Genomic DNA, 17470 nt, shown 5'->3' with positions numbered 1-17470 from the left:
AGTGCAAGAGGAGTCCTACACCCTCAGATGATTGCCAGAGGATGTGTACTTTCTTTTGTACAAACTGCATTTTATTGTTTAACTGGTAAATTCCACTTATCAGTCTCTCCTAATTTTTGCTTCCAAATACCTGGATATAGGAAAGGAGTAACAGCAACAAAACTGGCAACACTCACGCTGTTTATTTATAAATTTGGCTAAGAAGAACCAGAGTTTTCAGAACACTGCTGTATTGCTATTCCTAAGTGTCTTTGTAGAGTACTGGTTCAGTACGCTCGGGTAGCTATAAGAGCATACATTATTGCACATTGGACTTAAACCCCATTTCAAAATATATGGATGCATCTGGCTAATGAATACTTTCTGAAGAAAGACCTCATGGCGGTTAGTTCAGGGATTTGTTCTGATCAGTGGACTTCAGCTTTGAACTAATACAGCGGTTCTGAAGTTTCTTTGCTGTGTACTCATCAGAACGGTGGTGCAGTTTTAGGAGGATAGATCTTGTGTAAGTGATTCAGAGTAACCCTTCAGTCAAAATCTGCAAGGTCTGTGGCGTGCTGGTCTTTTCACTTTGGCGGTATAAGCCTGTGCTGGCAGCTCTTGGTCCAGCACACAAGTGTGGAGATCACCTCTCAATGGCTATAAGGAAAGCCTACATCCTTATCAAGTTGCTTTGTAAAACTAGGGTAGCGCTGAATGCAGGAATTTATCTCCAGTTATGTCATGTCACGGTCTTGCCTGATTCTGTAGTACAGGTAGGTCCAGCACCCTGGAGTGCCACCGTGATGGAAGGTGTTTCTGTCTTGTCTTTGGAAGAATAGAGAGAAGCCACCTGATACAATTGGCGGGTATACGTTTGAGGAACGTGCTCCTCAAATTTGTGTCATCACTACTAAAAAGGGTACTTTAGTGGGCAGTGCTTGTTTTTTACATCCATGTTAGGCATGGGGAAGCTGTCCTTTGGGGCTTCCCTGGATGTGAAAAAGAGCCACTTCACAGGCACCTCTAGACAATGTCTGCAAGGAACTCTTTGGCTGGCAGGCGTGAATGCAGTGAGTATAGGCTCCTCCAGGGTATGGTGATTACTAAGCACAGGTTTTGAATTTTCCTGCTTAGGCACCACTACATCATATTTTAGGTACATTTTGCAGATCAGAGGTCATTAGTTTTACTATGGCTTTCATATGGCCAAGAACATAATCAGGTGGGCCATGTTTGGGATATACTGTTTATGTCAACTACATGCAGTAAAAATACTTTTTTCTGCTTTATTTGAAAATCCTCAAATGACAAGTATTTCCTGATGTAATTATGGTAGAGAGTATTATGTGAATCTTACCTTGTATCTGTAGAGTCTTAAGGTCTCTGGAGAGCCCAAGGATACTGCTGATGAATGGCACGTACTACCCTGACAGATAAATTATGTAAGATCAATTATTTCATGGGCTTTGAATCTACTTGGACTCGGTGTGCATACCTTATGAAGTCTGTCCATACATGTTTTGTCAATGTTTATTCTTTAGCTACTTCTCCAGAACTGCGGCAGCTCAGGGAGCTGGTTGTCCTGTGAGGTGCTATATTTTTCCTTGAAGTCCTTGTTTGAATCTTTAGTGACCATTCGATTATGAGTCTAAACCATGGGGTCTGTGGGTCTGTCTGTTGAGACGGAGCTATGTGTCCCTTGAGATTGAATGGTATGTCCGCATTTCAATGCAGACACAAGAAAATAACCCTCCAGATCACATCATTTGATGTATTCTGGGATTTTATAACTAAAGTGACTTACATTTCACTTAGAGTATTTCTTGGTATATCCAATTGCTCAGGGTGTTTTTCTCAAATGAATTAGAAAATGGTAGGCATCATTTGCATGTGCAGAAATGCCCCAAGAATGTATTGTGTGATGGTGATTAATGCAGAACAGTAATGCAGAGTACAACTTTGTCCAAAATATCCAAAACTTGACTACCTGTAAGTGTTGTAGTGGCTGGATAATTAATAATAATAATAATAATAACAATAATAAATTAAGAGAACTATTTCTTGTATTTGTAGCTAAAGCGTTAATCCATCAAACTGTTAGTTCAGTCTGAGCCTTGATGTAAAGCCCCCTTATAACAGCAAATAATTGCCAGTTTAATAAAAGACACTGAGTTTGCCTTCCCCCTCCCCTGATGATTTTTCAGATGATGCGTTAATTGTAAAATATTGTGGTCACATTAAAAAAAAGAATAATTGTCAATGATCAGGCCAGCTGGCTTGATGGTGTGTCAATGAGTTCAGCAGCACTGATTGGGTTATTCTTTTATGTTTAGACTATAGTGTACATGAATATTGAATTACCTGTAAACTGAAAAAAAAATTGAAATACTGACCTGTTAATGTTAACTGACTCTGTGAGTAGCAAGAGACCCGACAAACTTACTCATATATTCAAGGCTTTGCGTTTCAGTACTCATGCGTAACAATATGCATCATGTCAAATGAGTATGAATTCAGGAGCATTCTTTCTGAAGAACAGCTTTACTGTGTCTGAGGTAGCTGCTACCTTTGTTGCAAACAAGACTTTGGCCAGGTATCCTGGGCTCATCAGCAGTGCCAAGTAATGTTACGCTGTCTTTTGGCAGTAAGTGGATAGAAGACACCTTACCTTTATGGTATGTGGTATGGTGAAAAAAAAAATAAAATTCTACTGGGGTTTTTGACTGAAAAATCTTGTGGATTTTTTTTTTTTTTTTCAGAACCTTTGGTAGGAAAACCACTATCTGCAGAATTTGTAATTAAATAGTTTCCAAAAGATTAGGCTACTTCTTAAGAATCTAATAACTGTATATTAGAAATGATATGCCAGTAAACACTTTCTTTCTAATAGTCCTCTTCCATCTAGTCAAATCTGGCCCCTAATGTATCAAAAATACATTGCAACATACAATACATTGCAACATACGTGTCAGAAGACTGCTTGCTGAAATGCAGAAATGCAGATAAGATTTTTTTCGGTTTTGTTCCCCCCCCCCCCCCCAGTATGTCATTGGCAAAGAGCCTGGTTTTGTAGTTTAAAACAGGATGGAAAATGCATGTTAAAGTCTAACCCCAAATCTGAGTGCTGATGTACAGTGCGATTTGAAAGTGATAGTACTTTATGTAAACTTCCCTGCTGAAAAAATGTTATTGAAAAATAGATTGTCAGCGTACTAAGCTAGTGAGGATCCACTAATTCAGTCAGACATCTGGTTATATTGCTTATTTATACTTTGAAATATTTTGTATAATGAAAAATAAATATGTTTTCTTATACACGTGAGGAAGGATAATTATGCGTTAAAATGTCAGTTGTGAAGTAAACGAGGCACAAAAATTATCAGATGAAAACAGGGGAATAAAGGGTTCTGAATGTGCATAAGTGCCTTGAGGCATAGATTATTCCTCAGCTTTTGTGGTTTTCAGATCAAGTGTTTCTCAACACTATCAAACCCAATGCATACTTTAAAACTTTTTTTTTTTGTTAAATAATATGTTTAATAATTTCTTTCTTGCCTGTAATATAACAGTTTCTGCTATTGGCATTAGTATTATTTTTATCTTCAGCCTCAACTATCTTGCTTGAAATGACCTGAAAAATTATCTTCCAGCCTCTTCATTAGACATAATCTCTTCAGGGAGTACTGTGCAATGTGGCAGCTGTGTTTCAGATTGCTAGTCTCTTTGCTGAGATGCTACGTCCTCTGAAAATATGTTGCAGTAGTTTTGTTGATAGCGAAAAGGTAGAAGAGTTAGTATGGAAGGGGATCATTTCCTTTTATAGCCTAATGGATGGAACATTTTCCTATGAATTAGGACTAATGGATCTACTTCCTGCTGAGCACAGGAAATAAAAACATGTCTGGAGCTCTCACATTCTGGGTGACTGAATTTAATCCCTGAAGTCCTGGGTAAAAGAACGTGATTATTACCAAACCCCAGAAAATCCAGCTTTTAGTTACCTCTGTGTTTCTTACCAGTATCTGGAAGAGAATGCTTCACTTTTAACAGTAATTGTATCTTTAGTTCAGTTCTGCTTTTTCTCCCCACATATGTTTGTTTTTGATGAAGAGTTGTGGGATTTGTTTGGTTTAGTTGTTAGGCACTTTTATGTTCATTGCATATGCGTACTAATTTAACAGTGAACTAACTTTGGTCAGCTCCATTACCTGAACGGTTTCCTAGGCTAATACTTCATAATCAGTTTTGCTTGACTCATTGCAGTATTTCTGTAGCTTTATTTATACCCTAACTCGTACTTAGTTACCAAATGAGTGAAAGTCACCTCCCTGTGGGACCTAATTTTATAAAACTGGAAGCTTTCCATGTAAATATAAGTCATTTGTTAAATTTGCATGAGGAGGATTGAGTAGTGATTAAAAAATGTGTGGGATATATATGGCATACTTAACTGTTAATAACAAGCGTGTTCTTTGTCAAACACCCTCCCAGCAGCATTTGCCACCACAAAAGTTGAAGGTTATAATAACTTGGCTACTTGAAGAATTCCTGCCAGCTATCAGTATCCCCAAATAAAGGTGACTTGGCATGGTAGGTCTTCTTCATCAAGCTGTGTTTAGACTTTTCAGCTCTGCAAACATGAGCAAAAGAAAATGTTGGCAGTTGAGCTATATTCATCAAATTCTTTATGACCTTTATGACCTTTATGAGTTTCATACCTCAAACTGTGATGCAGGGCACAATGACTTAGCAAAGGGCTTCAATCTTAAAGTGCATAAAATGGGTCTTACTTACATGTTTGTGCACATACTTGTGAGTTAAACACGCACACGGAGTACTCAACAGGAGGCTTAAAGGATTTGCTTTGATAAGCAGTATTTAAATGTAAGTTTTGATAACTAAATGTGGACGAAAAGCTTCGTGATAATTAAATTACATGCAGTTTTCTCTGAAATGGATTATCATTTTTTATCTTGCAGTAGAAAAGTTATCGTTTATTTAGCAGTGAGAACTTAAGTACATAATCAAGTACACTGGTTTTAGCAAAATAGAAGTTATGGAATATAATGTGAAGATGACTAACTAAAGTCTGGGTTTATTTTCTATATCCATTTCTATACAACAACACTTTTTCATACTGTGAGTGCAACTGACATCTCTATTGTCCCCTGCAACCTACTATATCTAAATAAACATTTGTCAATATAAAAAAAAACCCAGAAGGGCACTAGGAATGAAATGTGAGATTTGGTACAAGAACCCCAAGTAAGTGGAGCGGCAGAGGAACTGCATATCAAGAATTGTCATTTTAGGTGTGTTCTCAAAGCTATGTGGGAAGTGTGGATAGCTTCTTTTCTGCAAGAGTTGAATGTAATTTCCTTTTGTTTAAAAAAGTTACTAATTTGAACAAAATGGCTGTGGATGTGGATTTTCTGGGTGAAAGCTTTGTTGTGGACGGGCCACTTTCTTTTAATGTGGAATAGTAGTTATGAAATAAAAATTAGAAATAGTAGTAATAATAGTACTCATGAATCACCAAGAAGTAGATGTGATGCCTGCCTCTTTGCCTAAACATTCCTTCGGTAGTGCCCTTAGTCGTACTGCTGTTACTGTTTTTCCTTATACATCATTAATTAAAACCAAAACTAACCTTGTACACTCCCATCTCAGCAGAACATGACTGGAGTTCTTTTTTGCCCTTAGAGATTGAATAAATACTGGTTTTGGTGTCAGTATATACCTTATATGAAAGAACTGAGGTTTTTTTTTTAATTATTTAGTATCTGTGAGGCCTTCCTATGCAGGTTCATGGACCAAAAGATCATGGTTGATACAAACTGGATTTAAAAATACCCTGGAGAGCAGAGTATAGGTCGCAAGGTCTGGTGTTGCAGCACCAGCATTTTACAGAATATTCACACGGGAGAATTTCCATGAAACTTTGCTGCTTTGTTACCAATCTTGAATGAAATGGTGCATGTCTTACAAATGATACCCATGTTCTTTTGAGTTAAGTCTGGTCTGCTGAAGGTAGCGGGAGTTCTACTGGATAGCCCAGGTGTTTAGCGGGTTCATATTGCGAATTGACTTGGTTATAAATGACTAGCAGCAGCAGCAGCAGCAGCCCCTCCTGACCACGTGCAAGTCGTGGTTCCAACACACCTACATGTGGCTCTGTTGTGGTATGCAAATAGTTGTGCGCGTGGCAGCTTATAATCCCTGAGCTGCACAGGAGATCTCATTTCTAATCAGATGCTGGTTAATTGCTGCTAGTAAGGACAAGCTACTATTGGAGCCAGCTGAATTGTTACTTTGAAAAGAGAGGACCTTGATTTCGCCATGACGTGAGGGGACCTGCCCCGTGCAAGCAGGCAGTGTCTTAACTTGGAGCTGGACAGTAACTAGCCTGAGACTGAGGAGGTGTTGCAAAAACTTGGCAGCCACAGCTGTCCTGGTTCCTGCTGAAATGTTATTTTTATGCATCCTGATCAGCTTAACTAGCAAATAAGTATGTGCCCAGCAGGCTGGCAGGGTGGACTACAGTGCTGGATTGTTGCCTCCCATCTTCTTCTGTCAGCACTGGTGATAGTTCAAATAAACACTTGGTTGTGCTGATTTTCCTCCTGGCCCAGTCTGGGTTTTTTCTGTCAGACACATTAACTGAATTTAGGAATGATGACTGATTGCTTAGATGCGTTTCAAAAGGGAAGATTCCCTCATTTTTAAGGAGTGATTTATGTTTTCTTTTTCTTCTGCAAGGTTTTTGCCTGTAGTGTAAACATTTCAGCTGTTCCAGACATGATTTTTCTCCCCTTTTCTAGAACAGGTGACCAGGTCAGACTGCTATGCTTTGCTAGTCCTACTCTGTGTACATGTCTTAGGCCTGCCAAGTGGTAACAATGCGATACTTGACGCTTTTTGTGAAGCTCTTGACGTGCATTCGCAAACAGACATGTTGTACACAGTCCAGCTGTCAGCCTTCCAGCTGCTGGGTGCTTGACAGCAGAGAGTGTGGTACTTAGAACAGCAGTGATTTAAATCACAGATTGCATTAGTTAAGCACCTCAACAGCACCTGACACATCACAGGAGACCCTAACAGCAGTGCCACCAGCATGCATCCATGAAATACTTCTAACCGCCGTGCAGCTTGTGGGAGGATGCTTTGGAAACTGGCGCTGCGAAGCTGGCGAGGTCTTTGCCATTGAGACTCATGCCGTGAACATCATGATTACCATTTCCCTGCTAATCATAGTGTGGGAAAGTGCCCTCCCTTCCCCAGATGCCCACGCATATGCCGAGTCATGTATAGCAGAAGCACGCTTAGGAGTGGGGTCTTGTGATGGAGGCAGTGTTTGATACATCTTGATCACTGGGCTCCTGCACCCATCCCACATGAAACAGCTGAGCTTGAGAGAGACGTGTGTTCACTTGCACGACCCACCACACAGGAAACTTAGTGCCATGAATAATCCAGGTATTAGTTAAAATAGTGGATTGTAGGGTTTTTTTCCTAAGCATTTGCAATATGTGCCAACATTTATGGTCACATTCTGGGAGTTTGTAACCATGTTAAGTGATATATGTGGGATCAGACTGAAATTTTTATTTTTTTTTTGTAATCCTTTCAGAAAACACAGTGAGCCTGTTTGAGAATTATTCCTAACCAACTGTTTTTCATGACTGAAGACTATAAACAATTTTTCCTACTGTTTTGTGATGCAATAATTGATTTTCTATGTTACTTCAGTTCCACTCTGCTAATCTTTGTTTTTTATGCATTATTTCCTTAAGCTAAGCTAAAATTACTTTCAAGTATCAAGTGTTTTCTAACATTTATTAATGAAATATCACATGAAGTAGAAGTTTCTAGTTTATTATCTGCACTTGCTAAGTTTGCTGGATTATACATGAGTTGAAGATATATTTATTTTTCTTGCTGGATTTATTAATTTGTAATTGATTCCAATAAACCTACTATGATCCAAATATATTAAGTACAGAAAGGTGTTTGAAATGGTAATTTAAAGATTGTAGAGCTTTACTTTGGGCACATGTGGGAGAGAAGTGCTTTTAGAAGTTATTATAAATGTATATAATACAAGTGGCACTTATTCAAAGGGAAATCCTGTGCTCTGAGAATTCTTGAGCTTTTCTTAGCCCTGAAGCAAAGGAAGAATCTGCCTGCACTGTGTTCACTGCCTGGCTTTTGCTTTGCTCTGTCCTGAAGGAGCACATGGACCAGGATGATTGCTCAGAGGGTTCTGGCTCTGTATAGGATCAACATGCTCCACTGTACCAAGGGGGTGAATGAAGTTAACTCCAGTGCGGTGGGGTACTTGAGGACATTTGCAGTTGAACTTCTAAAACTTCTGTGCAGACATTTAAGTCCTGCAGGCTGCTGGATGGCAGCGATGACTCTTCCTCCCTGTAGCTCTTTACCTCTCCTTTTAAGAACAAGTTGGCTATACATTTCTCAAGACAGTTTTTGAAGACTGCTGCTCTTGTAGCTTTCTGAAGTGAGTCTTAGAATCATACTTCTCCCCTTAAAATAGATGATTCCCCCCCACCCCACCCCCCATCTGTAAGTGTAAAAATCTGAACAAAAAAATGCAACAACTGTTGACAAAAAATGGATAGAAGTGCAGTAGTGGTAACAATAGTTGGTTAATATAACTTCATTTTGAGGTAGTGGGAATGGGATGAAACTTTCCAAGGATACTAGATATTTTGTATGGCCTCACATTGGTATTCTTGCTTCAGCATCTGGAAACTAAACCATGCAATATCTAAATCTCTGGAAAGTTTGGGCTGTAATCTGTGCTACTGTTCGAATCCTGTGGACATTGGTGAGGCTGAGAGTCTGTAACGTCCTCTTGCTGGCCGGGAGACATGCAAGAGTTACAACAACATGGCAGATATGGTGGAGGAAGAATATCAATATCTTGAATGGACATCTAAGCAACAAATAAACCAAGCAAAAATTAGAGTGGCAGAGGAGCATAAGTATCTGAAGATAAAGTCTATATTATTTAAAACATTTTCTAGAGCACTGCTAACAAAATAGTCAGCGATAGCAGTATCTCCAGAATGTCTGCAGGGTGAACACTCTCTATGGTACGAAGAGGTAGAAGTTTTTTTCTTTTCAACTTTTCTTCAAAAATAGAATTGTAGAGGATTAAGTCAGAAAGGTATTTAATCATTTAGCAACATCTGATGTGAGCACATTGGTAGGTAAACAGCAACTGATGTGATAGTGAAATTTCAGCAGTGCTTTGTATGATAAAATAATAATGATCTTACCTAACAAGTTGATATATAAAATATAGACTGGGATTTCTTACCCCACAGCCACTTCCAGCCTAAAATCGGCAATGGCATTTAATAATAGGAAGGGAAACTTAAAAAATATTCTAGGTAGGGATTTACAGAGACAGCAAGGCTAATGCCTCTAATCTTACAAAGCTATCTGAGGATCTTTAATGACTTGAGGTTACAATGTTATTGATTTTTACATCAAGTCTGAAAAACAGCAGAAATTTCCCTAGTTAATCAGTGACAGCATAAAGGGAAATAATATCCTTTGTGGATTAACCAGCTTCAGTTCATGCAGGATTTGTGGCATGTCTGCATGGATCAATGAGGAAGGTGCTGGTACAGGGGTAGCAGCACTGCTGGTATCTGTGTGCCTTTTCTGACCTCTGGCTGTGCTAAGACTTCTTACTCACAGCATGAAGGTCTTTATCTCCAACGGGTCAGAAGAGGCATGGAGGAACACAGCAAGGAGGAAGGGAAACGGGGAATCGCTGTGGGGGAAGTATGGTGCAGTTCCTGTCTGGACTTCTTTTTCACTGAAACTTGAGTAGGAGATGGGAGGGATGATACGTGTCCAGGTGTCACCCCAAAGACAGCAAGCATGCATGTGTACAGGGAGGGGCAGGAGCTTGGGAGCACTGCTGCTGTTGGAGATGTATGCTTCTGATGGCTTCATGTTCATGAGTTCCCAATTTCATGAGTTTTGAACTTCTACATCAGGTTATAGGTATTGCGTGTTGTGGATAAAGCACAGTAGGATTGATAAAAACTCCATCCGTGGATTATTTTCAAACCACATATTCTTTAGTAAAAATGTCAGGAACTTTACCATCTTCTTTTGCTTTTGCTTTAGACATGGGATTTGAGGTTGGAAGGTAGAAATCTTACTGGTACCTGCTTTCATCCCTCTGGTGGTCTTCAGGCGTTTAGTCTGGCTGCTGCTCATGTGGCAGGAGTGGTAGCAAATGTAGGAGAGGCCAAGAGGTTTGTTTGAAACAAAGCATCCAGCCTGACCCAGTAGTCTGGGCTCCTCCTGCGGTGTGTGAGAGGCAGGCCCCTCCAGGGGGTAGTTCATCAGATCTCTTTCAGGACTGGGTGAATCATGCTGGTAACTAAAATTTTGTGGAAGGGTTGCTGATGAATAGCAAATCTGTATTGCACAACACGCAGACGCACTGGCGCTGACTTTGGTGGGATTTGTGTCCATACGCCTGTGGAAAATACTATCCTCAGTCTTCAGTATCCCTCAATGTATATTTTGCACTGTGTTTTACTGTTTGTGTTGTAGTGGATCTCAATGATAGATAACTTAAATTTGGAAGAAAAGATGATGTATTTCAGGAACAGACTTTAGAAATGAAAAATAAGTGTTATACATTGAAAATTGTGTATTTCTTTGATTAACGCTGAATTCTGACATGTTTATTTATATAGGTGGATTTTCTGACCTTTGGCTACCGATCTACAAAACATTTAGATTGACTATTTTTTTTTTGGAGGAGAGAATTAAGAGATACTTTTCATGTTAATCATCTAATCATCTGCACTGCATTAGCGAACAGAAGCAGGAAGAGGAAGATGGTATATAAGTAGACCCAAATGGCTTTATCTTTTAGCAAAAGTAATTTTTTTCCTAATCTTAAATTGAAATTTGAGCCAAGCAGCTAGAGGGTAATCTTTAATTTTCATGAAAAGTTTTACTTACAGTTAGCAAAAATATTAAATCTGATTATTTTTTAAATAAATCATAATGGTAGAGATTGCATAAGCATCACAAAAGATTTTACAGAATTTCAGTTCCTCTTTCCTGATTTTCCAGTTGGCTGTCGTGAATAAAGTATCATTGTTAGTGGTGTTGTACCTTTGTCTCAAAATAGAACTTCCTACAATTAAAGGTGTTTACTAACATTCTGTGATGTCAGATCATGTTCTTCCCACTTGAGTTACATGCATGGCTTGTTGATATCACCTTTAATTGATTTAATGCTTCGGCAGTTTGCATGCAGGCCAATACAAACTGAACTTGAGAATGTATTTCAGTTGTAACCACAATTTTATGCTGCAGTTATTTAGAATTTTAAAACATTAATTGCATGAAATTTGCATAAAGTTTACATAGAAAACAGGAACATTTTCTGTTTAGGAATAAATGAAAATCTTCATTTTCAGTATCTTGGTGACCTGAAGGTTCATGCAGAATTATTTCCCTCCATTCATAAATTATTTTCATGTGTACAGGTTTTTGTTTCAAGTGGCTAGTGACTGTCCCTGGAATTTAAGGAAGCATCCTGCCCACTACTAATCATAGTGTAGCATGCTGTTTTCTCCTCAAGACTGAAAGACACCAAAGATACGTTTCATTTAGAGACATGAGGACTGTTTTGGAGAGTCAGAATTGCATGAAAGATGCAGCAGCAAAGTGTCTTTTCTGTGTGAGAGGCAATTTCTAATTTCTTTATCTGGGAATAATTCTTTTAAATGTATCAGTGTTATACTGGGAGAGGGGGAATGTTGCCCCAGATACGAATTGCCAGCCAGACAGCCCCTGGGCAGTGTCACAGTATAGCTGGCTGCTTTTTGTTGTAAGAAATACGGAACAAGATTTGGAGGGCTGAATGCCACCTGAATATTGTAGTGCATCCTTCTTTGCAAGCTCACAGGCAGACTCGGCAGCAGGCTGCTGCTTCTTGGCTCGTAAGGGATGTGGGGTGGCTCTTCTGGTGTGCAGTGCAGAGCTGGGATCCTGGCTTTGTATCTGCTGGGGTTCTACTGCCCTGCTATGTGATGATAGCAAATGGTCAAGTTCATTGTAACTTTATCGGCATAATAGCCCTTCTGTTTGTAGGAAGTGAGCATATCTTCCTGTGATGCTCATTTGACATGTTTGCATGTTGCTATACTTAGAGCAATGAACAAACGAATCATTAGTGGAATGTGTTCACTGATACCAGTGGGTATCACTGTCTTGGGTGAAGTCAGTGTTTGACAAGATCACCTTACCTCTTGCTCTGCTTAGTAACCCCTGAGCTCAAGACAGACACAAGGTGGAAGGAAACAAGAAAGCATCTATTCCTGCTATCTATACCTGAAAGTATCAGTTCTGAGAATGTAAGAGGCAGTGCATACAAAATTATGACTGCTAAATACCTTACAAAAAAAGGTAAGGTGGTAAAACCGATGTAACTGGAAGGAACGTTTCAAAGAAACGTAGAAGGTTAGGGATGTGCAAAACGAGAATGACTTTTTTCCACCTGTGTCCAGTCATCAATTGACATCCTCTTAAAAACTCAAGGTAATTCCCAGAGAACAGCAAAGCCAGCTGAAGCTGCTGTATGTTCTTGTGCCCTGGAACTGGATGTCGCAGAGTGGGGGAGAGGGACCATGAAACTGTTTTCATTACACTCTTTGTATGCAGCATCTACAGAAACAGTATATTGATCAGACTGACTTTTATATCCCAGGGATTATTTCTGCATGACAGCATGACTCTCTTCCTCACACTTCACTTATTGCTGCTCCGGAGAGTAAGCAGTATAACATTTACAAGAGGATCATGGGGGAAAAAAACAACTTGCTAAGTAAACAAAAATTGTAAGAAAAACTCTGAGTGCATGGGTTTTTTTTCATTTGTTCCCTGCCTTTGTTCTGGGATGTCACCTTGCAGACTTGGCAAAACAGAGCAATTTCATTTGTCCAGTAGAGAATATATGTGAATTCTGTGTTCCCATTTTCCCAAGTCCTATGTAAAATTGAAAGCTGAGTAAGTTTGGAATTTCTGTTCCCATGAAACATTACTGTTCCTGTATCTGTTTTCATGATTAAAATATTGAAATTTCAAATTTTTCTTTTGCCAAATAAGTCTTGACCACACTGTTCTCAGAAATATTTTCTATTTACGTTTTAATCCAAAGTGTTTCAGTATGTTTGAAGTAAGAATGTTTAACTTTGTCTGTTGAAACCACCCTAAATCATACATAAGTCAATTTAATGTTAACTGCTTTTGTTTCCCCCCACTGGCTGGCTGTATAGAAGGCAGTTTCAGCTCTCTGCTGAACCCTGTTTCAAGTAATGCATATGTGGTGTGACTCCCTTGGCGGGCAGCAGCATTCAGAGTGTATCTGCATGTTCCTGTCTGACTGATGTTGTCCTCTTGGGAGACCAGCCCAGGCAAGGCGGTTGTGACCAAAACTACAACTCTGTCTCCTGTCTTTAGGAAAATCTAGTTAGTTGTCTGTGGAGCGGATGCAAAATCTTATCAAAAATCTTATCAAAATCGTACATTTCAAATGACAAATCAACCATGTGAATGCTTTCTTCTCCACAATAAGGTTTTTTTATCCAAGTAACAGAACATCCCCTTCTCTCCTCATGTATTTGGTTAAAATCTGGTTAAGTGAAGTTAGAAGTTAGATGAGGAAGAAAATTTCCTGCTGAATGGTTTTGCTTTTCAGAACCTGTATTTGCCACTGGATGAATGAAGAGGCTACTTTGATTCTTATTTCTCCTGGTTTAGTTTATTTTTCATGAAGAGGCTACTTTGATTCTTATTTCTCCTGGTTTAGTTTATTTTTCCAGCAGAGAACTTTCCTTCTGTCCTCCAAACCTGATGTTCTCTGGGTCTTAACTCTGCTAGTAAATGTGATTTCACACTAAAAAAATGCCTTATGGTATTATTCTGCTTTGATTCTATATAACTAAGACTTAATTACATTAAGTTCTTCTCTAAAGTATGTTGCAAAACCAGTATACTTTAATAATAATTAGGACTAAGTAAGAACTGATTTTGGTTGGTATTTACCATTGCACGGCAAAGTCAGTGCTCCAAAATCTGTGTTTATGTGTCTTGTTGAGTAAATACCCCTTAGGAAGATTTCTCATCTCTTTATTTCACCATAGTGAATTATTTAGCAGTAAGGTGCGTTTGTGGGGTGTCAAAGACCAAGTTGCAAGACCTGTTTCAGCTCACGCAGAAGTCTCAATCCACAGTTGCCACCTCCCAGAAAAATGGCAGCAAGTTGGAACAGTTATTTTGTCTGTTTCTTGGGTTTCTTTTTGAAGATAAAGGTCTCATAGTTTTCCACTGTGAAAGTGAACCTCTAGATTTTCATTTAAATGTAACATTGGTCTTTGTCAAGTAGTTGTAAGAGCCTCTCTATTATTCTATTATTATTACCTAACTGGACAGCTACAAGAAGTAAATGGTATCGTCAAATACAGTAGCTCAGGGATTTCATCTGTTCTGTGGGATCAAAGGCAGCATGATGTTCAGTAGATGCCAGAGTTTTCTACTTTCGAGTGGTGGTGTGAGGCAGAAGGTTCTTTACATTTTACAAACGTCACAGGAAAATATCCTGCAATTATGAAGTAAATGTTAAAGGTCTCATTTTATGTCTTTGATCTATCAAATATGGTCTCTCTTTTACATTGTGCCGTGTATTGGAATTGTTATTACATCTCAGGTCTGAGACCGGTGAATGATCTTTTCTTGCTGGAATTGCCCATGTGTCTTGCCACCAATTCTGTTTTCACTAAGTGTCCCTGAGGTCAGGGTATAAAGTACTTTTATTTGTGCATAGCAGGGAACAATAAACGTCATCATTGTTTCTTTAGCCTTATAAAGTAATTATTTTTCAATAACAGTTATTACAGTTATTAGAAGTAACCCAAATTAATTGTTTTTTTTACACTGTTTTCCCTTTTATGTAAGCACACATTGAAATGCTGAGCATTTTTGCAGTGACTGTTCTTTATCCTGAAGTTATATTGTGCTGATTTTTAGTGGAGTTTTTATTTTATTTTATTTGGTGTAGAATACATATTTCTTCAACCTACTTTGCAGCAGATAGTGGGTAGCATCTACAGAAATAGCACTGCTCCCTCCTTGTTTTCACAGAATTCCGTTTCATGTTTTTAAACTGTTTTTAGTTTTCTTCTGGGTAACACCACTCAGCTTTTCTTTTTGTTGAATACCACTTTGTTTTTTAAGCACTTTTAATGTAAATTTTAATCATATTACCTTGCTTCTTCCATTTAATTAGCAATATATCACATTTACATAATGAAAATTACTTCTTAACATGCAGGAGGAGTATAGATAGGCACATTTCATTATTTTCCCACAAGCAGAAGTTTTCATTTTGTAGGAGTACCTCATTAGACAAACATCTGTATTAGCTGAGGGACACATTTCATTGTGTTACAGGGTATAATGAATTAACAAATGGATAAACATGTTAAGGTCCTTAACTAGTCAAATGTGACTGCTAGAATAATCATACCCATTACCTTTTTGGAATTGTGTTTTTATATATTATTGCTTGTCTGGTTTATGGGAAACACAGTTATCTCTAGGTTAATTGTTGTCTTTAGTATAGTTATACCATCTTCTAGGTTTTGGGGTTTTTTGCATAGAACAGAGAACTTTTTGTCCGTTCTTCCTCAGGTGCTGAGCAGAACATGTATGTGCTGCTTCTTCAGAGAGGGGTTCTTTCACCAAACCCTAGCCACTCCTCTAATTCCAACAGGTTCTCCTATTACTATTTCCTTTTCAGACACTTAAAGGACCTGTAGTGCTTTTTCCTGTACTCTGAGTAGTCCTGAGGTTGTTGGTTGTCATTTTCCTAACTGGATATTTACATGGATTTTATTTCATATCAGTCCCTTTTATCCACAGTTCCATCCACTCATAACTTACCATATTAGTCTAGTTTTTCTTCAGTCACATGGGACATTTGTATTCAGCATCGAGTATCCATGATGCTGAAGTCCATATTTTTCTCCCATCCTGATTTTATTGGCAATTTTCTTTAGTTCAGAGGCTTCACCCGTGACAGGTCAAGATCAGGGAGAGACATCTGAAAAGATAAAATATTTTTTTAAAAAATATAACCTGAATAATATTTCAGCATGAGGAACTGAATTTAGGGACTATACTTAGATGCTGTTTGATGAGATCTTAGGATTGTTATATTTCATGTCTACAGTTCTCGGAAAAAATCAGACACAATTATTGTCAATGGTAGTGATGAGTGGATTACATTGCTTTCAGCTAAATTTGATGTTAATAGTTAGATTTCAAGTAATAAATAGAGACTGAATAGACCTCCTGAGGGTAACAGAATTACCCAGTTTTTGGTTACAATCCAGAAGCTGACAAATACGATTAAAGCACAGTTTATTGCTATGTTGGAGTGTTAGTTCAGTGCTGGCTGGAGAGCATGCTGGTCTGCCATATCCCTGTTACAGGCTCAGTGGTTTGTGTCATTTAATGGAGAAACCATGCAGGTGTATTTCCCCTCATTCTATTAGCTATATTATTATTTTTTTTAATTTTCTTCTACTCTCTTCTATCTTTACTTGCATTGCATTTGGAAATATTGGGGTGATTTTAGTTGCCACATTGTCTCCTGTCTAGAATTCATGCTTTGTGACCTAATAGTTTTTTATTGTTGTATCTGTGCTACAGAGGATAAGAATTATTCTACTGAGGATCAAATTTTTGTGCGTGTTCTTCTTAAAAGATGCTCAGTAGTCTTAAGTTTAGGACAAGCATGATTAGCTAAAATTAATAGAAGTTTGCAAAAATAAAGTCAAAGTATCGTATTCAGACTTCTTACCTTTGGCAGCATTCCTCTGACGAAGCAGAAGCAGCATCTAGCTGAGATACTGTCTTGTTAAGGCATTTTACATTACTTTTATCATGCTTTCTCTAATCCTCTCCAGCTTTTGTATTGCCGAAGTTTTTTGTGTTTCTCTGACCTTTCTGGTGGTACTGTACCCCATTGCCTGGAACTACAACTGTATATAAACTGTGCTAAAGGTAATGGTGAAAACTGTCTGACTCATGCCAGAAGTAATTCATGCCACTAGGAGAACAGGGAAAAGGAAAAAGTCGACCTTGTGGGTGTGAGCTGAATTCTTGCTGGAATTGTTTCACCACATGCTTGAATCTCCCCATGCAGTTCCTGGATTAGTTAGTGTATTACAATTGGATTTATACCCATTCAATGGCTGCGATGGGCTCTTTGTACCGTGTGATACATGTTTGTTTTCTCTCCTTTTATAAACATATATATAATATATGCATGCACTGATACATGTTCCCTTTTTTCCCTTTTTTGAAAACAGATGGCATTGCTGGTACGCCCAAAGGGCATTGCAACTTCTGAGCTAAG

The 17470-nt window shown here is 38.4% G+C and overlaps 1 protein-coding gene across 3 annotated transcripts in view; it reads left to right on the top strand.

Annotated features, from left to right (window-relative positions):
* The window catches only part of TRPC6 (transient receptor potential cation channel subfamily C member 6), a 123119-nt gene that overhangs the window by 11843 nt on the left and 93806 nt on the right, over positions 1–17470 (top strand). Inside the window, exon 1 of one of the 3 annotated variants that reach the window (XM_080376477.1) lies at positions 1–17470. This exon is cut by the window's left edge and continues 11843 nt beyond it. The exons of the other annotated variants lie outside the window; for them this stretch is intronic. Within the exon in view, the coding sequence (XP_080232603.1) occupies positions 17424–17470 (47 nt within the window). The 5' untranslated portion in view covers positions 1–17423. 3 annotated transcript variants of the gene reach the window in all.

Source organism: Falco punctatus (genome assembly GCF_963210335.1).
Source record: "Falco punctatus genome assembly, chromosome: 2".
In the NCBI taxonomy this organism is placed as follows: Eukaryota; Metazoa; Chordata; class Aves; order Falconiformes; family Falconidae; genus Falco; species Falco punctatus.
This window is presented reverse-complemented; position numbering and strand designations above follow the sequence as displayed.